Source organism: Columba livia, chromosome 5, assembly GCF_036013475.1.
Source record: "Columba livia isolate bColLiv1 breed racing homer chromosome 5, bColLiv1.pat.W.v2, whole genome shotgun sequence".
NCBI classification, from domain to species: domain Eukaryota; kingdom Metazoa; phylum Chordata; class Aves; order Columbiformes; family Columbidae; genus Columba; species Columba livia.
In genome coordinates this window covers 38186011-38206271 of record NC_088606.1, presented here as the reverse complement: position 1 = coordinate 38206271, position 20261 = coordinate 38186011, and the positions used below count along the sequence as shown (strand labels likewise).

At 40.6% G+C, this 20261-nt stretch overlaps 1 protein-coding gene across 1 annotated transcript in view; it reads left to right on the top strand.

The window, feature by feature from the left end:
* The window catches only part of MAP3K9 (mitogen-activated protein kinase kinase kinase 9), a 56915-nt gene continuing 36654 nt past the window's right edge, over positions 1 to 20261 (top strand). Inside the window, exons 1-2 of the mRNA XM_065064439.1 lie at positions 1 to 470; positions 6302 to 6715. Of these exons, the coding sequence (XP_064920511.1) occupies positions 170 to 470; positions 6302 to 6715 (715 nt within the window). The 5' untranslated portion in view covers positions 1 to 169. The remainder of the gene's footprint in view (positions 471 to 6301; positions 6716 to 20261) is intronic.

The following is a 20261-nucleotide window of genomic DNA, read 5'->3' as shown; positions in this document are numbered from 1 at the left end:
TCTTCCCGCGCTGGGCTGAGGCGGCTCCGCGCCGGCCACCCCCCTCCGGCGGCGGCACCTGCTGCCGGCAGGCGCCGGGCCGCATGAACAATAGGCGGCGGTACCGGCCCCGCCGCCCTCCGCAGCGCCCGGCTGCCGCGGGCGCCTCCCCCTATGGAGCAGCCTCGCCATGGAGCCCCTCACAGAGCTCAGCCAGGAGGGAGCGGGCGGCGGGGAGCCGCCGGGCGGCGGGCCGGTCTGGACCGCCGTCTTCGAGTACGAGGCGTGCGGCGAGGACGAGCTGAGCCTGCGGCCGGGGGACGTGGTGCAGGTGCTGTCCCGGGACTCGCACGTGTCCGGCGACGAGGGCTGGTGGACGGGCAAGATCGACCAGCGCGTCGGCATCTTCCCCAGCAACTACGTGAGCAGCGGCGTGCAGGGGGGCGGCCCGGAGCTGCGGACCCGCTACCCGCCGCCTCCCGCCATACAGCGTAAGGTGGCCCGGGCCCGGGGCGGAGGGCTCGGCGTGGTCCCTCGCCGCCAGCCGGCGGGAGGGAGAGGGAGGGAAAGGGGAGGGGACCGGAGCGGTGGGAGCCGGGGCTGCCAGGATGGGGTGTGGGGAGCCCCGGCCAGGCCCTCCCAAGGTCCCTGAGAGGAGGCGGGACCGCTGCCGGCGCGGAGGGAGATCCGGTCTGGCCTTTCCGCTGGCCCTGACGGGAGCCAGGACCGCCGCGGCACGGAAAGGCCCAGCCCGGTGAGGAGCAGCCGCGGGAGGCCGGCGGGGCCCGGCCGGCGGCGGAGGGGGCGGGGGCGAGGGCGAGGGTGAGTGGGCCCTGCGGTGGCTCTTGGCTGCAGCGGCCCGGTTCCTTGGGCTGTGGGGCTGCCCGGACCGGCGGCCGCGCTCGGCTGGGCCGGGGCCGCCCCGGCCCTGTTCTCCTGTCCGGTTCCCTTTCCCACCCGCAGCCGCGTTCCTGCTGCTCCAGCGCTCTGCTGTGTCGCGGGCTGGAGCTTCTCTCCGGGAGGCCGAATCGGGCTCGGTGCGGTAGCGTTTCTGTGGCACCAGGAGCTGTTTCCCATTGTTAAGTCTTGTGTTTCTAGGGGCTGATAAATTTTCATTGAACGGTTGAAGTTTGGTGGCCAAGCAGTGCTGAAGTCATCGGGGCTTTGGTGACTCTCCTTCTGAGAGTATCCTTGAGGAGAGGTAGCTGGATAGAAAGGAGTTGCTTTCTTGAATGTTGATTCCCTGCTAATACTTATTCAGTCTTCCCTTCTCCTAGCCAAAAGCTTATTATTTCTGACTTAAACATTTCTAAATTGAGTTGTGTTACCAGATTCTTTCTTAGCCCTTTGCCTTCTTATAAGTTCTGTTTTGAAATTCCTGTAAATGAGTTTTGTCCAAGTTTGAATATCTGGGCCTACCTGAGGGTTGCTTGATGCACAAAGGTACTGTTTTTTTTTCTGTGAACATCAGTGCAGTTTTGAAACCTTTGTTGGAGCCAGAGAATAGGGCTACTTCACCTCTACTTTTTTCTTTTTTTGGCCACTATGTGTGCAATTGTGGAAAGAGAAACAGTGTGGAATGACTGTTTCTAGATCCTGTTTATCTGTCACTGTTGACAATCCAGGCAAGAATAAAGCTTTTTTGGAGAGACAGAGAAAAGTCGTCAGACTAGTAGGCTTTTCTAGAAAGTAAAAGGAATGAAAAGATGCTCTGTCCTACCTAGGATGTATCTCCAAGGAATACAACTAATAGCTTTTTCTTATTCTATGTTCTGCTTGAAAGCATTTAGGTAGAAACTCAGTAGTTTGTGGTATTGCCCTTGGGATTGTGAAGGGACTACGTTGGGCAGTGGTGATGTTTTCTTTCATGCTGAACATTATGGATAAATTATTTTCTTTCCCCATATGCAGAAAACACTGAATCCTTATTAGGTTTTGCCTTTGAGATAGTTGAGAGAATCATTTCAACAGAACTTCTTGTAGTCTCAGCTCCCCTCCTGTTTTGACTGTTGAAGTGCAGGCTAACTGTGGATTTTCTTGCCTTATTGCACTTGCTGTGGTTTGATGGCTCAGGAATGCTTGTGGAGTTGTACCTTCCCCCCTTATGCTTGTCTTGACCTACTAGTACCACAACAGGAGGACTACTGTACTTCTGTTCTCTCAAATCATCAGCCATATGGTCATGACAGGGTAGAATTTATTCCCCTCCCATAAGATTTTAGTATGCTAAAGGAGTATGTTTGGTGGTGTGGTTGTGGTGTTTTTGTTTTGGGGTGGTTGTTGTTTTTTATTTTAAGAAACAGTGCTATGTGGACAGGAGGTAAAGTTGGTTGCTGTTGAACTGGATTTTCAAGTTTAATGTTAGAAATCCTTTTGCAAGGAATGATACTCTCTTCTAGAGCTGGTGATGTTAGTCTGATAGCTATTTGGAGTAACAGTCTACCGTTAACTTATGGGACTATGAAATATTACAGTTTTGTAGGAGTAATGCAAGATGTTACTCCCGATGTCTTCAGCACAGAAGCTATTTTTTAGTTACTTCCTAAGGTTTATCATCATGTTTGGTAAAAGGTTTGGAGGTCAAGTCCTAGAGATTCTGCTTCCACTGACAGCTGTAGATGGTAATTGTATGTTCTCTTTCAGCTATCCGCATAGTGTGCTCAAATCTTACTCCATGGGAGGTACCATAAATGATAAAAGTAGCCTATTGAGGCTGTCAGCAGTGGGCTGGCTTGAAGGACCCTCATCTGTACTATGGGCTCTTACGCACTACAGATGGAATTATATAGCTTAATATGGTATAATAAATGCTCACAGAACAGCAACTACTTTGCATTTGTCAATGTGGCTACTGGTTCATGGTGTCCAAGCTCTGTAGTTCCTTATTGATCCCCAGAGGAATGATTGCACTTCAGTTCTTAAATTCTAGGGCAGAAAAAATGCGTATTAAACATTCCCATTGCCCTTACAGTCCAGTGCAGCTTCTTTGCCAAATTAAACTGGAGTTTAGAAAAGGGGTTAGTGTGCTTAGAAAGGTGAAGGAAAATAAGTATTTTGTGCACTAATGCAACTGTGTCACTAAGTCTGTGAAAACGAAGAAACTGATTAAACATAAAGTACCTTAAAAAACAAAACAAAAAAACCCACCAAAGAAAACTTTTCTAAAGTTGAGTTCGTTTTTTTTGTGTCTGTTTGTTCGTTTTTTGTGGGTTTTTTTGTTGTGGTTGGTTGGTTTGTTTTTTTTGTTTGATTTGTTTAACTACCATGAGGATGAGCTGACCAGTCTTCCTTAAAGAAACATACATTTTCAAATTAAAGCTAAGGCCATACTTGCAAATAAAAGAAAACTTTCTTAGCAAAATCACTTGCAGCGTAACGCATTGAATTTCATCTGGAAGCACAGATCTCACTGTTGTACTCCCTGGAATTGTTCAAGTTCATGTATGCATGAGGCAGGGGTATGTTTTTTCTGAAGTGATATGGGTGGCAGAAGACAGAGTTTTCCTTTCTCTGTCTTTGGTTTGCCTTTGCCCCTCTGCTTTCCCTGCCCATCCCAGTTCTGCCGGGCGCAGGGGTGCCGGGGGCCACGGGAGCTGTCCCTTCAGCACCGCCCTGCTCCCTGCCACAGCCGCAGGAAACTATGGCTCCCTGGCTTTAACACCTTCTGGATCCCTTAGGTGCCAAAGAAAAACACGAGTTGTGAGTACTACCAGAGCACTGTCTGTTGGGAGTTCCAGAGATGGTCTGTCCACATTGCTTTGTGGCTTATGTGCTTGTACATTGTGTGTACAAACGCAGGCACATCACAAGAAGAGCCAGAGGCCAAGGATGCATTTGCAAAGAGCAAGTTTTATTTTAGTTACCCCTCTCTAATGGGGGATCTCTGAAGTGGCACCTAAGCTTCCAGGCATAGGTAACACAAGTGGGGACGCAGGCGCTGGTAAGTTCAGCCCTGGTAGAAGATCACTGGGCCTGCTGAGCTTGCCTGTATTTCAGGGCTTCAGGCAGGCACAGCCTCTTGCTCTTTCTCACAACAAAGCAGGAATCTCAGACATAGTGATAAGGTGTCTAGAGTTTCTTGCAGGCCTATGTTATCTAACACAGAGGTTCTATTCATCAAGCACACAAGGTCAGTAAAACAATTAGTGTGATGTGTGTGCTTTTTCTACAGACAACTGCAAGTCACTCGAGCGTATTTTCATTTAACCAACCTCCTCGCCAATCTTCCGCTATATTCCCATACATACATTTCCAGTCTTTTAATTGATCCAGTCCCTAGGAGAAGGTTAAGTGAGCCTTCCACCAGTGCTAAAATTCTACAGACTGAAGGTGATAGAACTCAGCATCTGATTTCTTCAGCTTTTGTATCAATGAGAAATAGCAGAGCAGTTCCTTTTGTGTATTCTCAGTCACAGGATAGCCCCATGTTGGTAGTTAGTGTTATTACAGTCTTGTTCTAAAATGTCTGTCAGTGTTTCTGGTCAGAATCTGCTCCTTTATCTGTTCTAGTAACCTCTGTAGCTCATGAGTGTTTGAACACCAAGGCTGCTGCTGCAGGAGCAAAACCTTCTTTGTTGTATGAATCCTTGAAGTTCAGAGTGTTACCCAAAAAATATACTCACGATAACGGACAAATAAATTATTTTTGTGCTCTGGACTGGAAAGGACCTTTCCTCCTTTTGGATGTCTGTCCTGGTCAGTTTTCTGTTTTGTTCCCATTAATCTTTTGTTTATGGAACACTAGGAAAAAGAGCACAGGTGTGCTTATTACACCAGCTAAGGATTCGGATGTATTGATTGTACTGCACAGGAAGGTTGATGATATAATCCCTGTATGTAGTCAACTCCTAGCTTAGAGGTTTAACAGACTTGGGAAAGTAACTCAGACTTCTAAAAATCATGTTCATAGAAGATAGAGCTCATTAAAAAAAAAAAGCCTGCAGTTGTGGACAGGAGAGTTTGTATTAACTCCATACGGTTTTGTGACAACATCCTGTACTATAAGCTTATACTTAGGAAAGATATTTGATTGGAATAACTAAAATATTTCAGTTAAGTGGAATCTAGCCTGCTGTCTTGCCTTGTATGACCACATAATTTCTTTTAAAAACAGTGGAGAATTTTATGTGTACAATTGATAACTACAAAACCCAGTAATATAGTACAGTACTCTGAATTAATACGTACATCGAGACTTAGCGACTTTCTCCATAAATATTTGCATTATGGTATTTTTCCTTCAAAACTTACAAAAATTTGACTGTAATTGGTAACCACCAAAATATCAGACAGAATAGCATCAATGGTTTCTGACCAGTCGCCTTCCACTACTGTAAATGCAGCTGTGTCAGCATGTTTTTGCTGGTCAGTATGTGGGTTTTCAATTCTACAGTGTAAACTATGTGTAGCGTATAGTTGTACAGGATAAATTTTGTCACATCTTTTGGTCCAGATGCAATTTATATGCTGAATTAAGGCATCTGCATCTGTAGATTCTTATTCTGCAACGCCAAGTAGCCACCAGTTACTGTGGCACCCTGTAAAGTATAGCTGTGAGTACATGGGAGTGGAAAATTATGATTCTGTTATTTCAATATAATTTCTGTAATAGAAATGCAGTATGCATTAACCAAGAAGTGTTTTTCTTATTGCTAGCTCTGCATACTCAGGATGTGGTCTGACCCATCTGTTTGTCACACTATCGTCAGTAGTGTCAGAATTGGTTAGCAGATCTCTTGTGGGGAACAGATCCGCAAAGCTTGTAGAGATGTGGAAAAATAAGCATGATTTTGGAAGGACTGGAAGATTGTTAGTGGCAGTTGAATAAGAGACATTCAAATAAGGGACAAATGCAGTGGCAGTTGGATTTTGCGCTGAAATTCAGCTATGTCACGTTAAGCTCTGTAGTCAAGTTGATGAAGATTACCCTGTGGCTGCATTTTTCTTGTTTGGAACCTTGTACTGTCCTTGAGGGCAGGAAATGAAGGTTTATCCTTAAAGGGGTCTCAGTGTTTGAAGGGTTTAAGTGTGTTAAGAGAAGACTATTTTATTAAGTGTGTCATTCACCACCATTAGGACAAATTCATCACTGTTCACAATGAGTACTTTGTACAGGTTTTATCATACTGCAAGATCAGTTTTACTGCACTATTTGGCAATGACACATTGTCAGAAGGGACTACTGTTTTCATTTGTCTTGTTTTGGACTTAGAATTGGTCCTTCCTCCAAAGGTAAGGTGAGGTTGGGCAACATGGACCTTCAGTTGTTGTAAATGCTACATAGTTGCTAAATGTTTATATTTTTTTTCTCCTCTTTCCCTAGTCCTGGAGATCGACTTCTCAGAGCTTGTTCTGGAGGAAATCATTGGCATAGGGGGCTTCGGAAAAGTGTATCGAGCTGTATGGATAGGAGATGAGGTTGCTGTGAAGGCAGCTCGCTATGACCCTGATGAGGACATCAGCCAGACCATTGAGAATGTCCGCCAAGAGGCCAAGCTCTTCGCAATGTTAAAGCATCCCAACATCATTGCTCTCAGGGGCGTGTGTTTGAAGGAACCTAATCTTTGCTTGATCATGGAGTTTGCTCGTGGAGGGTCACTAAACAGAGTGTTGTCTGGTAAAAGGATTCCTCCTGACATACTAGTGAACTGGGCAGTACAGATTGCGAGGGGAATGAACTACCTGCACGAAGAAGCAATTGTTCCCATAATTCACCGTGACCTGAAGTCCAGCAACAGTAAGTGCTACACAGTGAGCAGCCTGGGTGCTGGGGTAAGGTTTTGGAAAGAGAATGTACAAAGAAAAGAGGGGCATAATGTTAACTTAGAAATAATTTCTTGTGAACCACTGTATCCTCTAATTCAATACCAGAGGGGTTTTACTATGGTATGGTGCTACAGAGCACCAGAAACATGTAAGTGCTTTCACTTTGTAGAAGCAATTTAAATGATTGGATGCAAGAGCAACAGGAAATGGGGCATGCTTTTCTAGTAGTTCATATAAATGCAGTGTCTCAGTTTTATTTGCACTTCAGCAGAATCCTATATGTTGGAAAGTCTTGTTGAATCTAAAATGTGTTTTCTTCTTTTCAGAAGGATAAATGCTTCTTTGGAAAGATAAATGCTCCCAAGCTTTCATTTTACTTGCTAGATTTTGTTGTATAGATGAGATGCAAGCCTGTTTTCCTTATGGGAGATTTAACTCATCCCTGCTGAATTGGGTCTTCTCTCTATCCCTCATAGAGCTGGTGTTGACAGAAATGTTCACTTGGGTAAATCAAATGTCCCGGTGGGTTCCTTTGTACACCCAGGAAGGACTTCAGCTGATGTTTGTGGTGCTTTACATGGGATACTGCTGACCCATTAGAGCATGGGGGCTGAACTTTGGTAGCTGTGATTCTGGAAATCATGGTGAATAGCTACTCTGTAACACTAATAACATTATTGACTGCCACTTGGGTATTGTTTTTATAGCGTGTCTGTTTCGGCAAACTTAAAATTGCCTTGAAGTCAAACTCACCTATAGAGCACTACTTATGAGTGTGGGAGGAAACTGCTGCAGTGGATCGTCATCTCCTTTCCAGATGCCTGCATGCAGCTGTTTAGCCTTTCTCTCTGCTTGTCTGTGTCTAGATGGCAAGAGCAAACATGTACCTGCATGATGGCTGCAGTGGTTTAGATAGGTGTGATGGTATGAACTAATCTTCCTTTATGGCTTGAGTTAATATGAAGCAGTATGAACCGGATGGCTGGGTTGCAGGCACGTGTTCTCTTTTGCTTTGAAGGCAGTAACATCTACCAAAGAGTTCTGACAGATGGGAATTTTAATATCTTAAATAGATTCACTAGAGCTGGCATTAACCATTACAATGCTGTAAATTTCCAGGCCTTGCAGAATCTCCCTGTATTTTTTTGGCCTCAAATCTTGTGGCAGTAAATTTACATAGTTTGTTTTGAAGGGAAAACCAAAAGTATTATTAACTCTTGTTAGTGAGTTTGAAAATAGAAACTCTGAGAGCTTTCAAATTAGTCTCTATAATATTATACTATTAAAGTTAGCCTTCTTGTTAGAGTAAGGCAATCTTAATGTTTTTGAAGTCTTTCTAATATCTAAACCCTTCCCTTATAGATGGCAGTTTATATATATGGGCATATTGATAAGTGCTGTAAATTGAGTGATTTGCTTGTTAATTGATGACTGGCTGCATCTGTGAATTAAGGAATAGTTGCCTTTAAGTGTTGAGCCTTTCCTCTTTATGTAAGAAAACATTTGCTTGCTTATTTATCTAATAGGCTGTTAAGACTTTATTGCTTAATGCTCTCTGAACATTTTTGACATTTAGAATGAAAGTTATTTCTAAGACAAAAAGCTGTTAATGCTTCAAATTTCACTGTTTTATTCAGACTAGACACTGCTAGTTGTAAAAGGGAAACATATCAACCAGAGAACCAGCCCAACTAGAGGGACACTAGTGCACAATGTCACCAACCTGACACAGGTGTGGATGCTAGAAAAGGTCTGTACTCTCAGCAGCAAGAGTAAATTGTCTTGTCACAGCAAATCAGCAGCACATAATTGTGCTACACTGTAAATACTCAGTGAGAAGTGGAGGATTTTGCTATATCTATTACTAGAATTTTCCTCATTTTCAAGGAAGCAATAGTAAAGGAGGAAGAAGAATGGGTGGGAATGGCTGTGGAAAGATTCAAAGATCTCTATGTTTGGAGGGTAGAGAATTTACATGGTGGTCTTGACCACAGATGCCATCAGATCTAGTACACAAATGGTGGGTATAGGCAAATCCTAGCCCAGCTAAGTTTATAGAAAACAGTGTTACATTTGGGAAACTAAATAAATGTGGGAGCTGGTACTGGAAGGAAGGTCTTCAGTTATCTTAAGGAAAAGTCATTGGTTTGTAACTCTGTTTTGAAATAAGATAAATTAGTAACCTCAGGTATGGGTTACAGCAGCTATTTAACATTAGTTTGGTGATACAGAATTCTCAATTCTGTATTGTGTGGTAGAAGATAATTTTTTTAAAAAATCTGTACTATTTTAAATATTTGAAAATATATATTATTTTCTGGGCATATCTATAAAACAAGTATTATAAATATTAAATTATGACAATGGGGGAGCTTTTCTTGGGGAAAAGGAACTGTTGGTCTTTCATGTTTTGTTTTTTTTTTTGTTTTCCAAAAGTGTATATTACCTATACATACAGGTGGACTTAGGTCATGGTTATCTATAGGATGAAAAGCTTTACACTGCCCAAGTCATGTCTCTTCTGAATGCTCTGTCACTGCATTGCTGAAATCCCTTTTCCATTATATGTAATAAGTATCTTGGAAATTTCTCTGCTCTGTTTCCTATGGAAAGCTTTTTACAGGTTTTGTAAAGATCAGTGGACTAAATATGTTATTGCTTCCTGATTTATATATGGCTTGCATTTTCTGTGGTTTTCTGATGTATTTAGGTTTCTTAATTATTGTGGATAATCAAGGACAGGTTATGATGTTAACTTTGTGCCTGTAGAATTACAAGCCAACTGATAGACAGTGATGTGTCTCTGCAGAAGGAACAGCTTCTGCTTGCAAGAACTTGGGAAAGATTCTTGCAGACAAACTTATTTCATGTACTAAACATCTGCAAGTACTGTAGAGCTGTCATAGGAGCATCAGCTGTATTGATCTACTGTTTGGTACTGCCTATGTTTAGTAATAGACAGTGATTCTCATACAACTCATCTTGCCTTCAAGAACCAGCTGGGACTTGCACTATCCATCTGAAGCTGCAGGATGAGTTAATTTGGGAGTTAGGGAGAGAGATGGGGGAATGAGAGAGAACAGAGTTGCCTTATTTAAAATAAATTTTTCTGCTAGAATAGAAAAAAGTTGGAGTATGCCTGGCTTTTAGATGTCTACCTATATTTAGGCAGATACAGAATGCATAAAGACATTACTTCATGATGAACCTTTTAAGAAGGTCACATTACATTTTAAACACTAAAGCAAGTCAAGTGGACACATTAATTCAAGTTGAAGAAATTACTTAATTATATATGTATAAGGATTTGAAAAATCCTTTTTGGTCTAAGGTATTGCAGCTTTGTGGACTCAAGTAGTAGGATTCGAAACAATGCTCAGAATAGTTATCAATATTTCAGATGGTAAAGAACATAAGGTTTTGATTTCTTTAGGAGGTAACTTTTTTTAATAGGGGCTAAACTTCAGGGTATTATTTGAAGATTCCGGGAGGTGTCTGTTTCTTGAGATTCTCTGCATCAAAAAGCATGCTCCAAGCAAATTGCCTGTTTCCCTTCTTTTGACTGAAAACATGGATATTTTCTCTATTTCATAATTTTTCTTAATTTTTTTAATGCTTTTCATTATCACTGCTTTACCTCTAATAGTAATACATTTAGAGTGTATGTTTTAAGAAGCGTGTTCAATTGAGGCAGATTTTTATTGTAAATCTTGGATGTTCAGAGTGCTGCCTGTTTTATTGTTTTGGGGATACTATTAGGAAATTAGTACATAAAGATCTTCAGAGAGCAGATTGCACACCTGTGATTTATTTTTAGAGACCTTGGAATTCTTTTGCTGATTGTCAGTGCAGTTGGCAGTGAGTCTGGCAGACAAGTGTTCAGTAGCATTACCAACTTGCATGTCAGTCATATAACTACACAAGAGAATGAAGATAACCCAGGAAAGCTATTTTGTTCCGCTATGTGAGGAGATAAGTCTTTCTCTGTTTTTGGCATTCGATTCAAGAGATTCAATTTATTCCATGTAAAATTGATCTGATTAATCTGACAGAATCCTCTCTGGCTTCTTTTTCTTCTCTTCATCTGGTGATATTAGTAACCTTTCCCTCTTCATCTGCATGTTGGTGCTCCGCTGAGCATACACTACAGAATTGGTAGTTGGCTTCTTCTAGTGTGAAGGCTCCTAAATAGTCTGAATGCTGATCTGTGGAAAAAAAGCAACTAGGAATGCCCACTGAAGTCAACATCACCACGTTTAGCACAGCTCTTAGAGTTTCCCTTTTTTTATCTCTTATCTCATATCTGTGATTTGAGTCTTGTTTCTGGCCCTTCAGAAGGAAGGTGCTTGGCATATTATACTTAGGATCAAAAAGAGCAGTCATGTTGGTTTTAGTGAAGTATTATAAATAATGAAGTTGGTGCTGTTAGTTTCTGTTTGTCTGTCAATGTTAGATATGCTAGCATTGCTATAGGAATAATGCCAGTTAACTAATGATGCAGAGAACTAGCAAAAGCATATTTGCTTTTTTTTTTTTTTTTTGACTGACTGGCTCAGCAAAAAACGTTTGTTATTTACACTACACTGAAAGATTTTGCTGAGGGTGTTCATGCCAGTTAGCAAAGTGCTTTATAAAAGTCACCACATTTGTGTTCCACAAAATGGCACAGAAGATTAGCAGCAAAGGGACAAGGCCAAGGTCAAATAAAGATGTAGGATAGAGCTCAAAATAAACCCCAACAATTCTGATTCAGTCAAGTCAGTAGTTCTTCCCTTCTAGTTCTCTGAACATGTTCACCTCTCCTACTTTTTGGATCACCAAGGTAAACTTGTGGTAGCCTAAGATTCAACTGTCTGTCTTCCTAAAGATTTCCAAACTCTGCTATAGCGTTGTTTGTTTATTTTACGTAGTTGTTAAGCATTTTTCTGTTTATAAAAGTGCTAGTAGAGCTGACTTTCACGTGGTCTCTGGACTGTTGTTCCTAGGACTTACAATATTCCTCATTCTTTTTTTTTTTTTAAGTACAGACAGAATTTAGAAGCAGGGATTACTTTAACTAGTTCAAATCTAACCCAAGGACAACACGACTTGGAAGTGACTTATCAGTCTTGATAATGTGTGATTAGTTATCGCATTCCTTGTTGCAGTATTCACATCCCACTCCACTCAGAATTGGCACTCTTCTTTCTTTTGGTCTTTTCAGAGAAGGAAAAGTACTTAATATAAACCTCTTCCTCTCTCTGGTGGTGATGTAGAGTAGAGCTTTTCCAGGGGGTGCTTAAAGTGTGTTGGCAAAGGAGTTTGGAAGTCTGCAGTATTATTGCTGCTTCTGGTACTTGAGTGGAATTTGCTGACTAACTCTCCAATGTTGTACCTTCTATCAGAATGGATTCCTTTGTTGGTGCAATTAAATGAGTGTGAGTAATGCTTCACATAAAGTATAGTGAAACTATTTCAATGGCATCTGAATGCTTTACACTGGGTTAATAATTGATTTAGTCTTAGTTGGATGGTCCCTTGCCCTGTAACAGGAAAGGGATAAAAATGTGAGATTTGGGAGGGGGGGAAACATATGCACAACAACAGCTGGGAGATTAATTTTATGCAAATGTTCTCTGGTTCAGTTCAGGGAGCAGAAAAAAAAACAAAACTCAGTAAACCTCTATTTTAAATTTATTTTGTAGATTTAAAAAGTGTGTATAGTAGAAATCAAACCTTTCAAACAGCCTGAATATACTCCTAAGGGTGATTAAAGATGACTTTTCAGGTTCTGTCCTTGAGCAATTATTTGATTCTATGGACTTTTATATGATATTGCTAATAGTGCATAACGCTAGTTCTGGTTACTCTGCTTAGTTCTCCATCTCCCTAGATCATCAGCCTTTATGTTGATATCCTGGTCACTTGTATTGCGGTTAAAAAAATTATTCCCAATAACTATAATTTTTTTCATGTGGTAATGTGATGATCAACTTCATACTGGTAACACATAAAACAAAAAGTTGTCTTATTATTAGTTCAGAATATGTAAATTATAGCTGAAAGTGATGCTAATTTTTACCCTGTTGAGGCACTGGGAATTCACAGAAGTTGGGTGACAGTTTACTTTGCTTTTTTTTCTTAACTTGTGAAATTAAATTAGTGCAACTACTTTCTTCTTTGAAAGGTTTGACAGATGCTTTCATGTTGTAGTCTTGTTTTCAGTATATTTTAGTAGATTTCTGAGAGTTCAAAAATGATAATACATCTGTAAATAGTTTTAGCTGAATATGAATTCATCTCTTCATTGTTAACTGCAAGTCAAAAATATGAAGACTTCCTTGTGGGCATAAATCTTATATGGTAAGACTTTAGTATTCTCCTGGCCACACCAAGTAGCAAAAAGAAAATTTCACAAATGGATTCTCTTCTCTTTGTAGACAAGAATGGAAAGAGTTCCTTTCCTTTTTAAGTGAAATGTGTCTATTACTTTTAAAAACGTAGCTAATATTCTTTTCATGTCTTTATGCTACTTCATGTATTTTTCTGCACGTTTCTTTCTGAGGAGCCATGAGTTGTGACATTTGGCACTTTCTCCAAATTGTGTATATGGAGTCATAGAGCAGATTAGGAGCAGACCCGGGCACTATCATGCAGAAGGTGGACTTGGGCATCTGTCTGCCACTCCCATCAATTTGCTGTTTCACCGTCTGCGACAAAGCTGGAATCAATCTGTCTTTTAATTAAACTTCTAAGTAGCAAGTCAAGACTGAGAAGAGCCTTGTTGTGGAGTTTCTGGGAAGCTAGACTAACTTTTACAGCTCCACTTTTTTCTTTGCTTTGCTTCCATGTCAATAAACTTAATTTGAACTTTGAGAAATTTCTGTCAGCAGCTTCACTTTTGCTTTTCTCATCAAACAACTCCTTTCAGAATTTCAGCATATCTAAAGCAAACCACTCTTGAAGCATCAGAATTTAAGCACAGTTTTGCCCTTTGAAGTGATGATTCATCACCCAAGATGATTCCTTTATTTTTAAGTAATATCCCATTTTGACGATGGTGCATATTCCTGTGTGACAAGGAAAACCTTAAGCTGTTGGAAAGAATACAGGATACAGCTTGTGGTTTTAAGTAGCTGCTTTTTGGTACGTTTGCTTTCTGATTCTAGGATAGTTTCAGCTTGGTGTGACTTTGATTTCCAAAAGGTTGCCAAAGTTAACTGGCATATCTGATAATTGCTTCTTAATTGTCCAGCTGCTAATGGAAAAGTAAATTCAGGCTTCCTCAGACCTGAACATTTTCCAAATATGAAAAATAAATAACAGAACCTCATGCACAAGGAAGAGAAACTATCGCAATGTATTAGAATTTATAATGACACTTGATTTCATCAGTGTTTCTTAAGATCGGGGAGAACAGGATTCAGTTGCATAATAGAATATCATTGGGTCCCAGGCTGTAGAAGAGCTGTTGTGGTGGCACTGGCAGCGTGGTGCAGCATCATTCAGGGTCCTCTTCAGAAGGAAGTAGCTGGAAGATAGACAGCCCTCCTATGATCTGTTTGTGTTGCTGCCACACACAGTCCTTCCACCCCACTTTATAAAAGCATTGTTGTGTTAATCAAGCATTTATTAAAACATCTTTTTTTTAATTAAGAAGAAAAATATGCTCCCAAACCAGCAAATTTTCTCCAAAGCACATATGGATTCCAAATTATCTCTGAACTCCTCTATTTGCTTTGAATGCTGTGCTACTGAAGTCCTGGATTATCTTTAGGGCTACAAGCCAAGCTACTAGTTAGCTGTCCAACATCTTCCTCTGATGCTTCATCAAACAGGCTTCTGGAATTTGCTTTGGCTGTTGAGAAATGTTAAGATTTGCTATTTGTATTACAACTAGAAACCCTCCTTTAAAATGTGAGCACGGCTACATGGCTTCAACCTTGCTGATTTATAGGCTTACTTGTTTAGATGTGTAGCAAATGATGGTCAGTGTGCCAAGAGCTTCATTTGCTAGTAACAAGTAAATATTTCTGCTGCTAAGATTTTGCTTATCACAACAATTGCTGTGTTTAAATTGGGGATTTCTGAGGTGTTTTTGGAATACTATAAAGAAGTGCTAGTATGGATAATTGCTGTAAAGATGGTATGTGTAAGGTCAGTGGGATGTATGTGAACCAAGCCATGTGGTCCATCTGCCACAAAAGTATTACAGGATTTAGAGAAAATAGTCTTTAGTTGCTTTTGACTTTGCATTGTTCAAGGATCCTGAAAATAAGAAAAAAATCCCATAACTTTCATTAATAGAACTCATGCCTTTTGTGCTTGTTGAAGTGTTGTCAATCTTGCCCTTGGATTTATTGATTTTTATTTTATTTTTTTTCCTTGCTTTATGTGATCAGTCACGTATATTGATATGATTATGTTCATCTGGTAACTGGGGGATATTCCTAATGCTTCATCAGGGTACTGTGTAGTCACACTCTTTGATCACCAAGTAAGTTGAGTCAGAAAACTAACAGAAATCTAACACAACAAAAACTGAGCAGCTTTCTGGTAGCTTTACTGCATGAACTGTTATCTTGCGTAAACCTTCTTGTGCAACAGTGCAGGACTAGTCTCCTTCTCAACAGCTGGCAACTTGTTGTCAGCTTAAGGTAGAACTTTCCATTATTCAAGAAAGTCTGAATTTCACTGTTGTCAGCTGTGGCTTGGTGTTGATCATGCACCTCAGAGCCTTTTGACATTTGGCCTGATGAATGGAAATACCCCTCTATTTCCCTTTCTTAAGACTTTTAAAATTAAATCTGCTTTAAAACAAACAAAAAACCCAACCAACCAAAAAACCCCACAAAAACAAAAAGCACCACCACAAACAAACCAACCGAACCCCCAGTTTCTGGTGTGGTTTGTGCTACTGCCTATGAAGTTTTTATGTCTTCCTTACTTTCTATGTTGTGGAGTATCAGCTTATTCCAGAAATGACTGGTACTTCATCTATATTGACTCTTCCATAGAGATGTCTTAATTGAAACCCAAACAAAACAGTTGTGTGCTGCTTTTCATCATGAATTTCATGTTTCTGCCTGGTGTTGTGGTTTAACCTGGCAGGCAGCTAAACGTCACACACGGCCATTCATTCACTCCCCCTGCCCCAGTGGGATGGGGACAGAATTGGGAAAATATAAACCTTGTGGGTTAGGATAAAAACAGTTTAATAGGGCAGGAAGGGAAAATAATAGAATATATTAAACAAGTGATGCACAGTGCCATTGCTCACCATCTGTCAACTGATACCTGGCCAGTTTCTGAGCAGTGGTCACAGCCCCCCAGACAACTCTCAAAGTTTATATACTGAACATGACATTAAATGGTGTGGAATATTCCTTTGGCCAGTCTGGACACCTGGCCTGGCTGTGTCCCTTCCCAGCTTCTTGTGCACTGCCAGCCTCCTTGCTGAAAAGTCCTTGATTTGGTATAAACATTGCCTAACAATAACCAAACCATTAGTGTATTATCAACATTCTTACCAACAGCTGCTAGGAAGAAAATTAACTGTATCCCAGTTGAAACAGGATACCTGGAAATGGCTCCCACTGAAGAAGCATTATTATTAAATCTCTTTACAGACAGTCTCTTGAGTGACAGTTAATGAACATCATTCATGTGATTCTACTCTTCCCTCTTTCTGTTGTTGCCTTAATACAGTTCTTGATTTGTTGTAAGCTTTCAAACTGATGCAATTTTGTGAAACAGTTTGGGTACAAATGTAATTATATTGTTTCCTTGGAGCATTTAACTGGTTATGAAGACTACAGTAATCCATGCCTGAGATAAAGGTTGTTCTGATGTAAGCAGTATGGTAGAATTTAGTCTGAAACCAGAGCTGAACAGCTCAATTTTTCCAGGAAACTCACCTGAGTGTTCTCCAGGAGCATTCAAAGTGTTTTGTACCAGAACACTAAAGGGATAAGACTGTTTTCAGCTTGGCTAGGTGAAAGGATCCAGTCTAAATATATAGTGGCTCTGGAGGCCTTTCCTATCCCCTCCCCCATTATGCATTAGCTCTTTAGAGTTACTGTATCGCACGGCTTAAAATCCAAGAACTGCTGTGCAGCCACATCAATCACCTCCTGTACGCTGATAGAAGAGGACAGTTGGCCAGCTTTATGGATTTGCTGCACCCTCACACTTACCCGATAATTAAAAGCTTTTGCTTCCAAGGTATATGTGTTTTTTGAAGTGTGTTGTTGCTAGATGGTTAGTAATAAAAGAAAATATTTGCTTATTAGTAGAGGCAATATTTGTATTCTTTGTTTTTCATTCTAAGATTTGAAATTTTGAGGAAGTCTTAACTTCTGCGCTCTACAGGATCTTATGCAACACTTAGCCTTCTGCACCACAAATATTAGAATAAAGATGCAGTCCTACTGAAATGAACGGCAGAGTACTCAACAGAACATAGGTAAAGGCCGCATGTGGAAAGCCCAGACTCAGTCCATGTGCAGATCTGTTAATCACTTTAAGTACTTTGAATGCGGGATCAAGAGCAGATTGCTCATTATCTGGATACTTATGAAGCAGAGCTGTGCAGGCAAACGATGGAAGGTAGAGCTAAAATTGCAAATTAGAACTTGGCAGACCACTGCAATATGAAGTCTCATTTTGGAGCGCGTTTTTGAAATCCTTTCCCAAAAGCTTAGTTCTGTCCTCAAGGCAGTGTGCCAGTGTACTGCCAAGACGACTTAATAATTAAAAAAAGGAACACCTGGCAAACTCAGTCCCTTGTCCCTTTTGCAGTGACACTGCTTTTTTGATTTCTTAAGCAAACTGTGGACTTAGTGGCTAGCTTCTGCCTCTCTGGGAGCATGGATCTCAGACAATGCAGCAGCATGAAGCAATGTATTGAGGTTATATTTTTATCCAACATCCTGTAGTTCCCACTACCAGCATCTAAGCTGAAATGTAGCTTGAGTAGCTTTGTTTATTCATGGGAGTGGAAAATGGGATTGGAACAATTATAGTAAGTTCAGTGAAACCATCTTCTATGCAAGAACGTCTTTGTTTTATCTATGGATACTTTCCTCCTTCAAATAAGGACTGCTCAAAAACTATAGGAGTATCATTAATATTTTCTATTACTGTAGTATCTTCTAAATAAGAATCCTGAAGACTTCCAGAATGCAGTGCATTTCTTCAGAGAACACTGGAAGTTGTTTTTCATTTTTCAGATAAAAGCAAGCATAAAAGTAGTAATTGGCCCATGCAAGAGGATTATCTCATTTTTCTGAATTAAACTTAATTAAAAAATATAAATCCAAATTTGCCTGAATTTCACAGCCTCCCAGTAGTTGAAAGTGTTTGGACTAGAAGTTGATCTAGAAGGCAGTCAAAGGGCTTTGGACAAAGCGAAGACTACAGCTAGATTGTGGGGAGATGAGTATAAAAAATACTGTAAATTGAAATCAGCTGTCACAATTGTGAGATTCTAGGGTGTGTGTGTCCAGGAAGAAGTTCAAATTTAAGTGTATTATAAATATTTTAGTGTTCATGGATCCTCTGGCTAGAAGTTCTCAGAAAGTGCATTTAGGGCTGTCCTAGTTCAGATTCTGTTGTCTGAAAACCCCTTAGAAAACAGACAGGGTTGAGTGTGGAGATTCTTTGTTCAGTACAAGGTTTCCTGTAACAGATTGTCTCTCATTTGGACATGTCTGCTGTGGGTGGGTGGGAGAGTCTGGATCCTGTGATATTGATCAGACTTTTTTCCTCTGTGGCACAACTTCAGCTTCAGTAAGCCTTTAGCTGACTTCTGAAACCTGTGTAAAACAATTTTTGGTAAATGTGGAGTTGTTTAGAAATTGAAATATTCTCCATTTCCTTCAACTCCTGCACTTGAAACTTCTGCAGGAAGAAGTTTGGTAGTACCTCCTCTTACAGGTCTGGCTTCCTCTGAAATCCTACCATGGAAAAGACTTGCAGCTTTTAGAACTGAAACCCTGCTCATGTTTTGCATTTAAGGGTCTCTGAGTGAAAAAGCATTGGTTTTCATAAAGGTTTTACTCTTATCTTTCTGTAAAGCTCTTGCACCTGGGATTTGATGGACTTGGTATCTAATACATCTCTTTACAGTATTTGAATTATCTAAATGGAGGAAGTGGATGGGCTGATGCTTACCCACTGTCTGTCAAAACTTTTGCCATTTTGCGTCTTGGTAAGTGAAGCCACAGTAAGCTGCTGTTTGCAGAATGGAAGATGCATTATTTAAAATGCATCCAATATTCCCACCAACAGTGAGTATACAGCTGCAGCAATGGTCTTTCACACTCCAGCTATGACAGTGTAAGCGTTAGTTCCTCTCTTTGTAGCTGTCTGTTGACCTTACTGCTGTTGAAAATGGTGATTGTACAGTAACAAGTGAGCAAATGCCTATGGGAAAAAAAATCCGGTACTAGGCTGTTGTATCTGTAGGTGGTTGAGTTGCTCTGGAGTGATCTGCAAAAACACCTAACTGCAGCAAAAATGCATGGTATTATTCTGGGAGAGATAAGTTAGTGTTCTGGGTGAGTTTGAATTCCTTTGCCATTTTTTGGCCTTTGAGGTTTTAAGTAGTGGTCTTTTCACTTCTCTTCAATCTAACAAAATAACAATAGATATGGTGAAGCATTAGGACTAACGGAGAAATCTAATTGAGGGTCCAGATAAGAATATGGGAGACTGGGGAAGAAACTTCACTAAGTGTGCAGATAGTTGCTTGGCTGTGCAATGATTTAAATGTTTCTACAGCAAGTGAAGTGTCAAAGATGACATTTATCCTATTTATAGTCCTTCCTCTGGTCAGTCTTACCCACCCATTGCTGTTGCTGCCTCTAGCTCTTGCACTGTGTACTCAGCTGATGTGGCTCTAAGGAGACAGAGTACCACACCAAATAATGAGTAGGGGCTTTTGGGAATGTATGTGAGTGGGATGTGCTTTCAGGTTGCATCCTTTTGCTGTGTTTTTTCCTCATGTCTGATATGACTGTTTTCCTCATTTCTGGAATCTTGGGTGGCAAAGCATTTGACCCACAGCAGTGCTAAGTTTGGTGAAGACTAAAACAGAACTACTGAAGTGCAGCAGCACTTACAGGCAATCAGATCACCTTTGGATTTTTCAGGTCTTTTCAACTTCACATCACAGTCAGGGCCACACCTGGAACCTCCACCACCTCCTCCATCTCTAGGTCCAGGAGCTCCCTTTAAGCTCAGGTTAACTTGAACTACCTTAATAATCTGATTTTCTTACATTTCTGGCAAATAAGCTTCTGATAGTTTCTTCAGATTGTGCTCCCAACCTGTTTCAAAGCACTACTATCCACCCTAGCATGCTAGAAGCACTGTTAGTGGTAGGCGTCTCTATGAAGAATTGATAAAGCTTCAAAATATAATAATAAAATACGTGAGTTAATGTTGCTTTATTGCTAGGTAGTAGCCTTGTTGTTTCATTATCTGCCTAGAAGTAGTATTCAAAGAAAAAAATGCCAGGTATTCTGACACTTAAA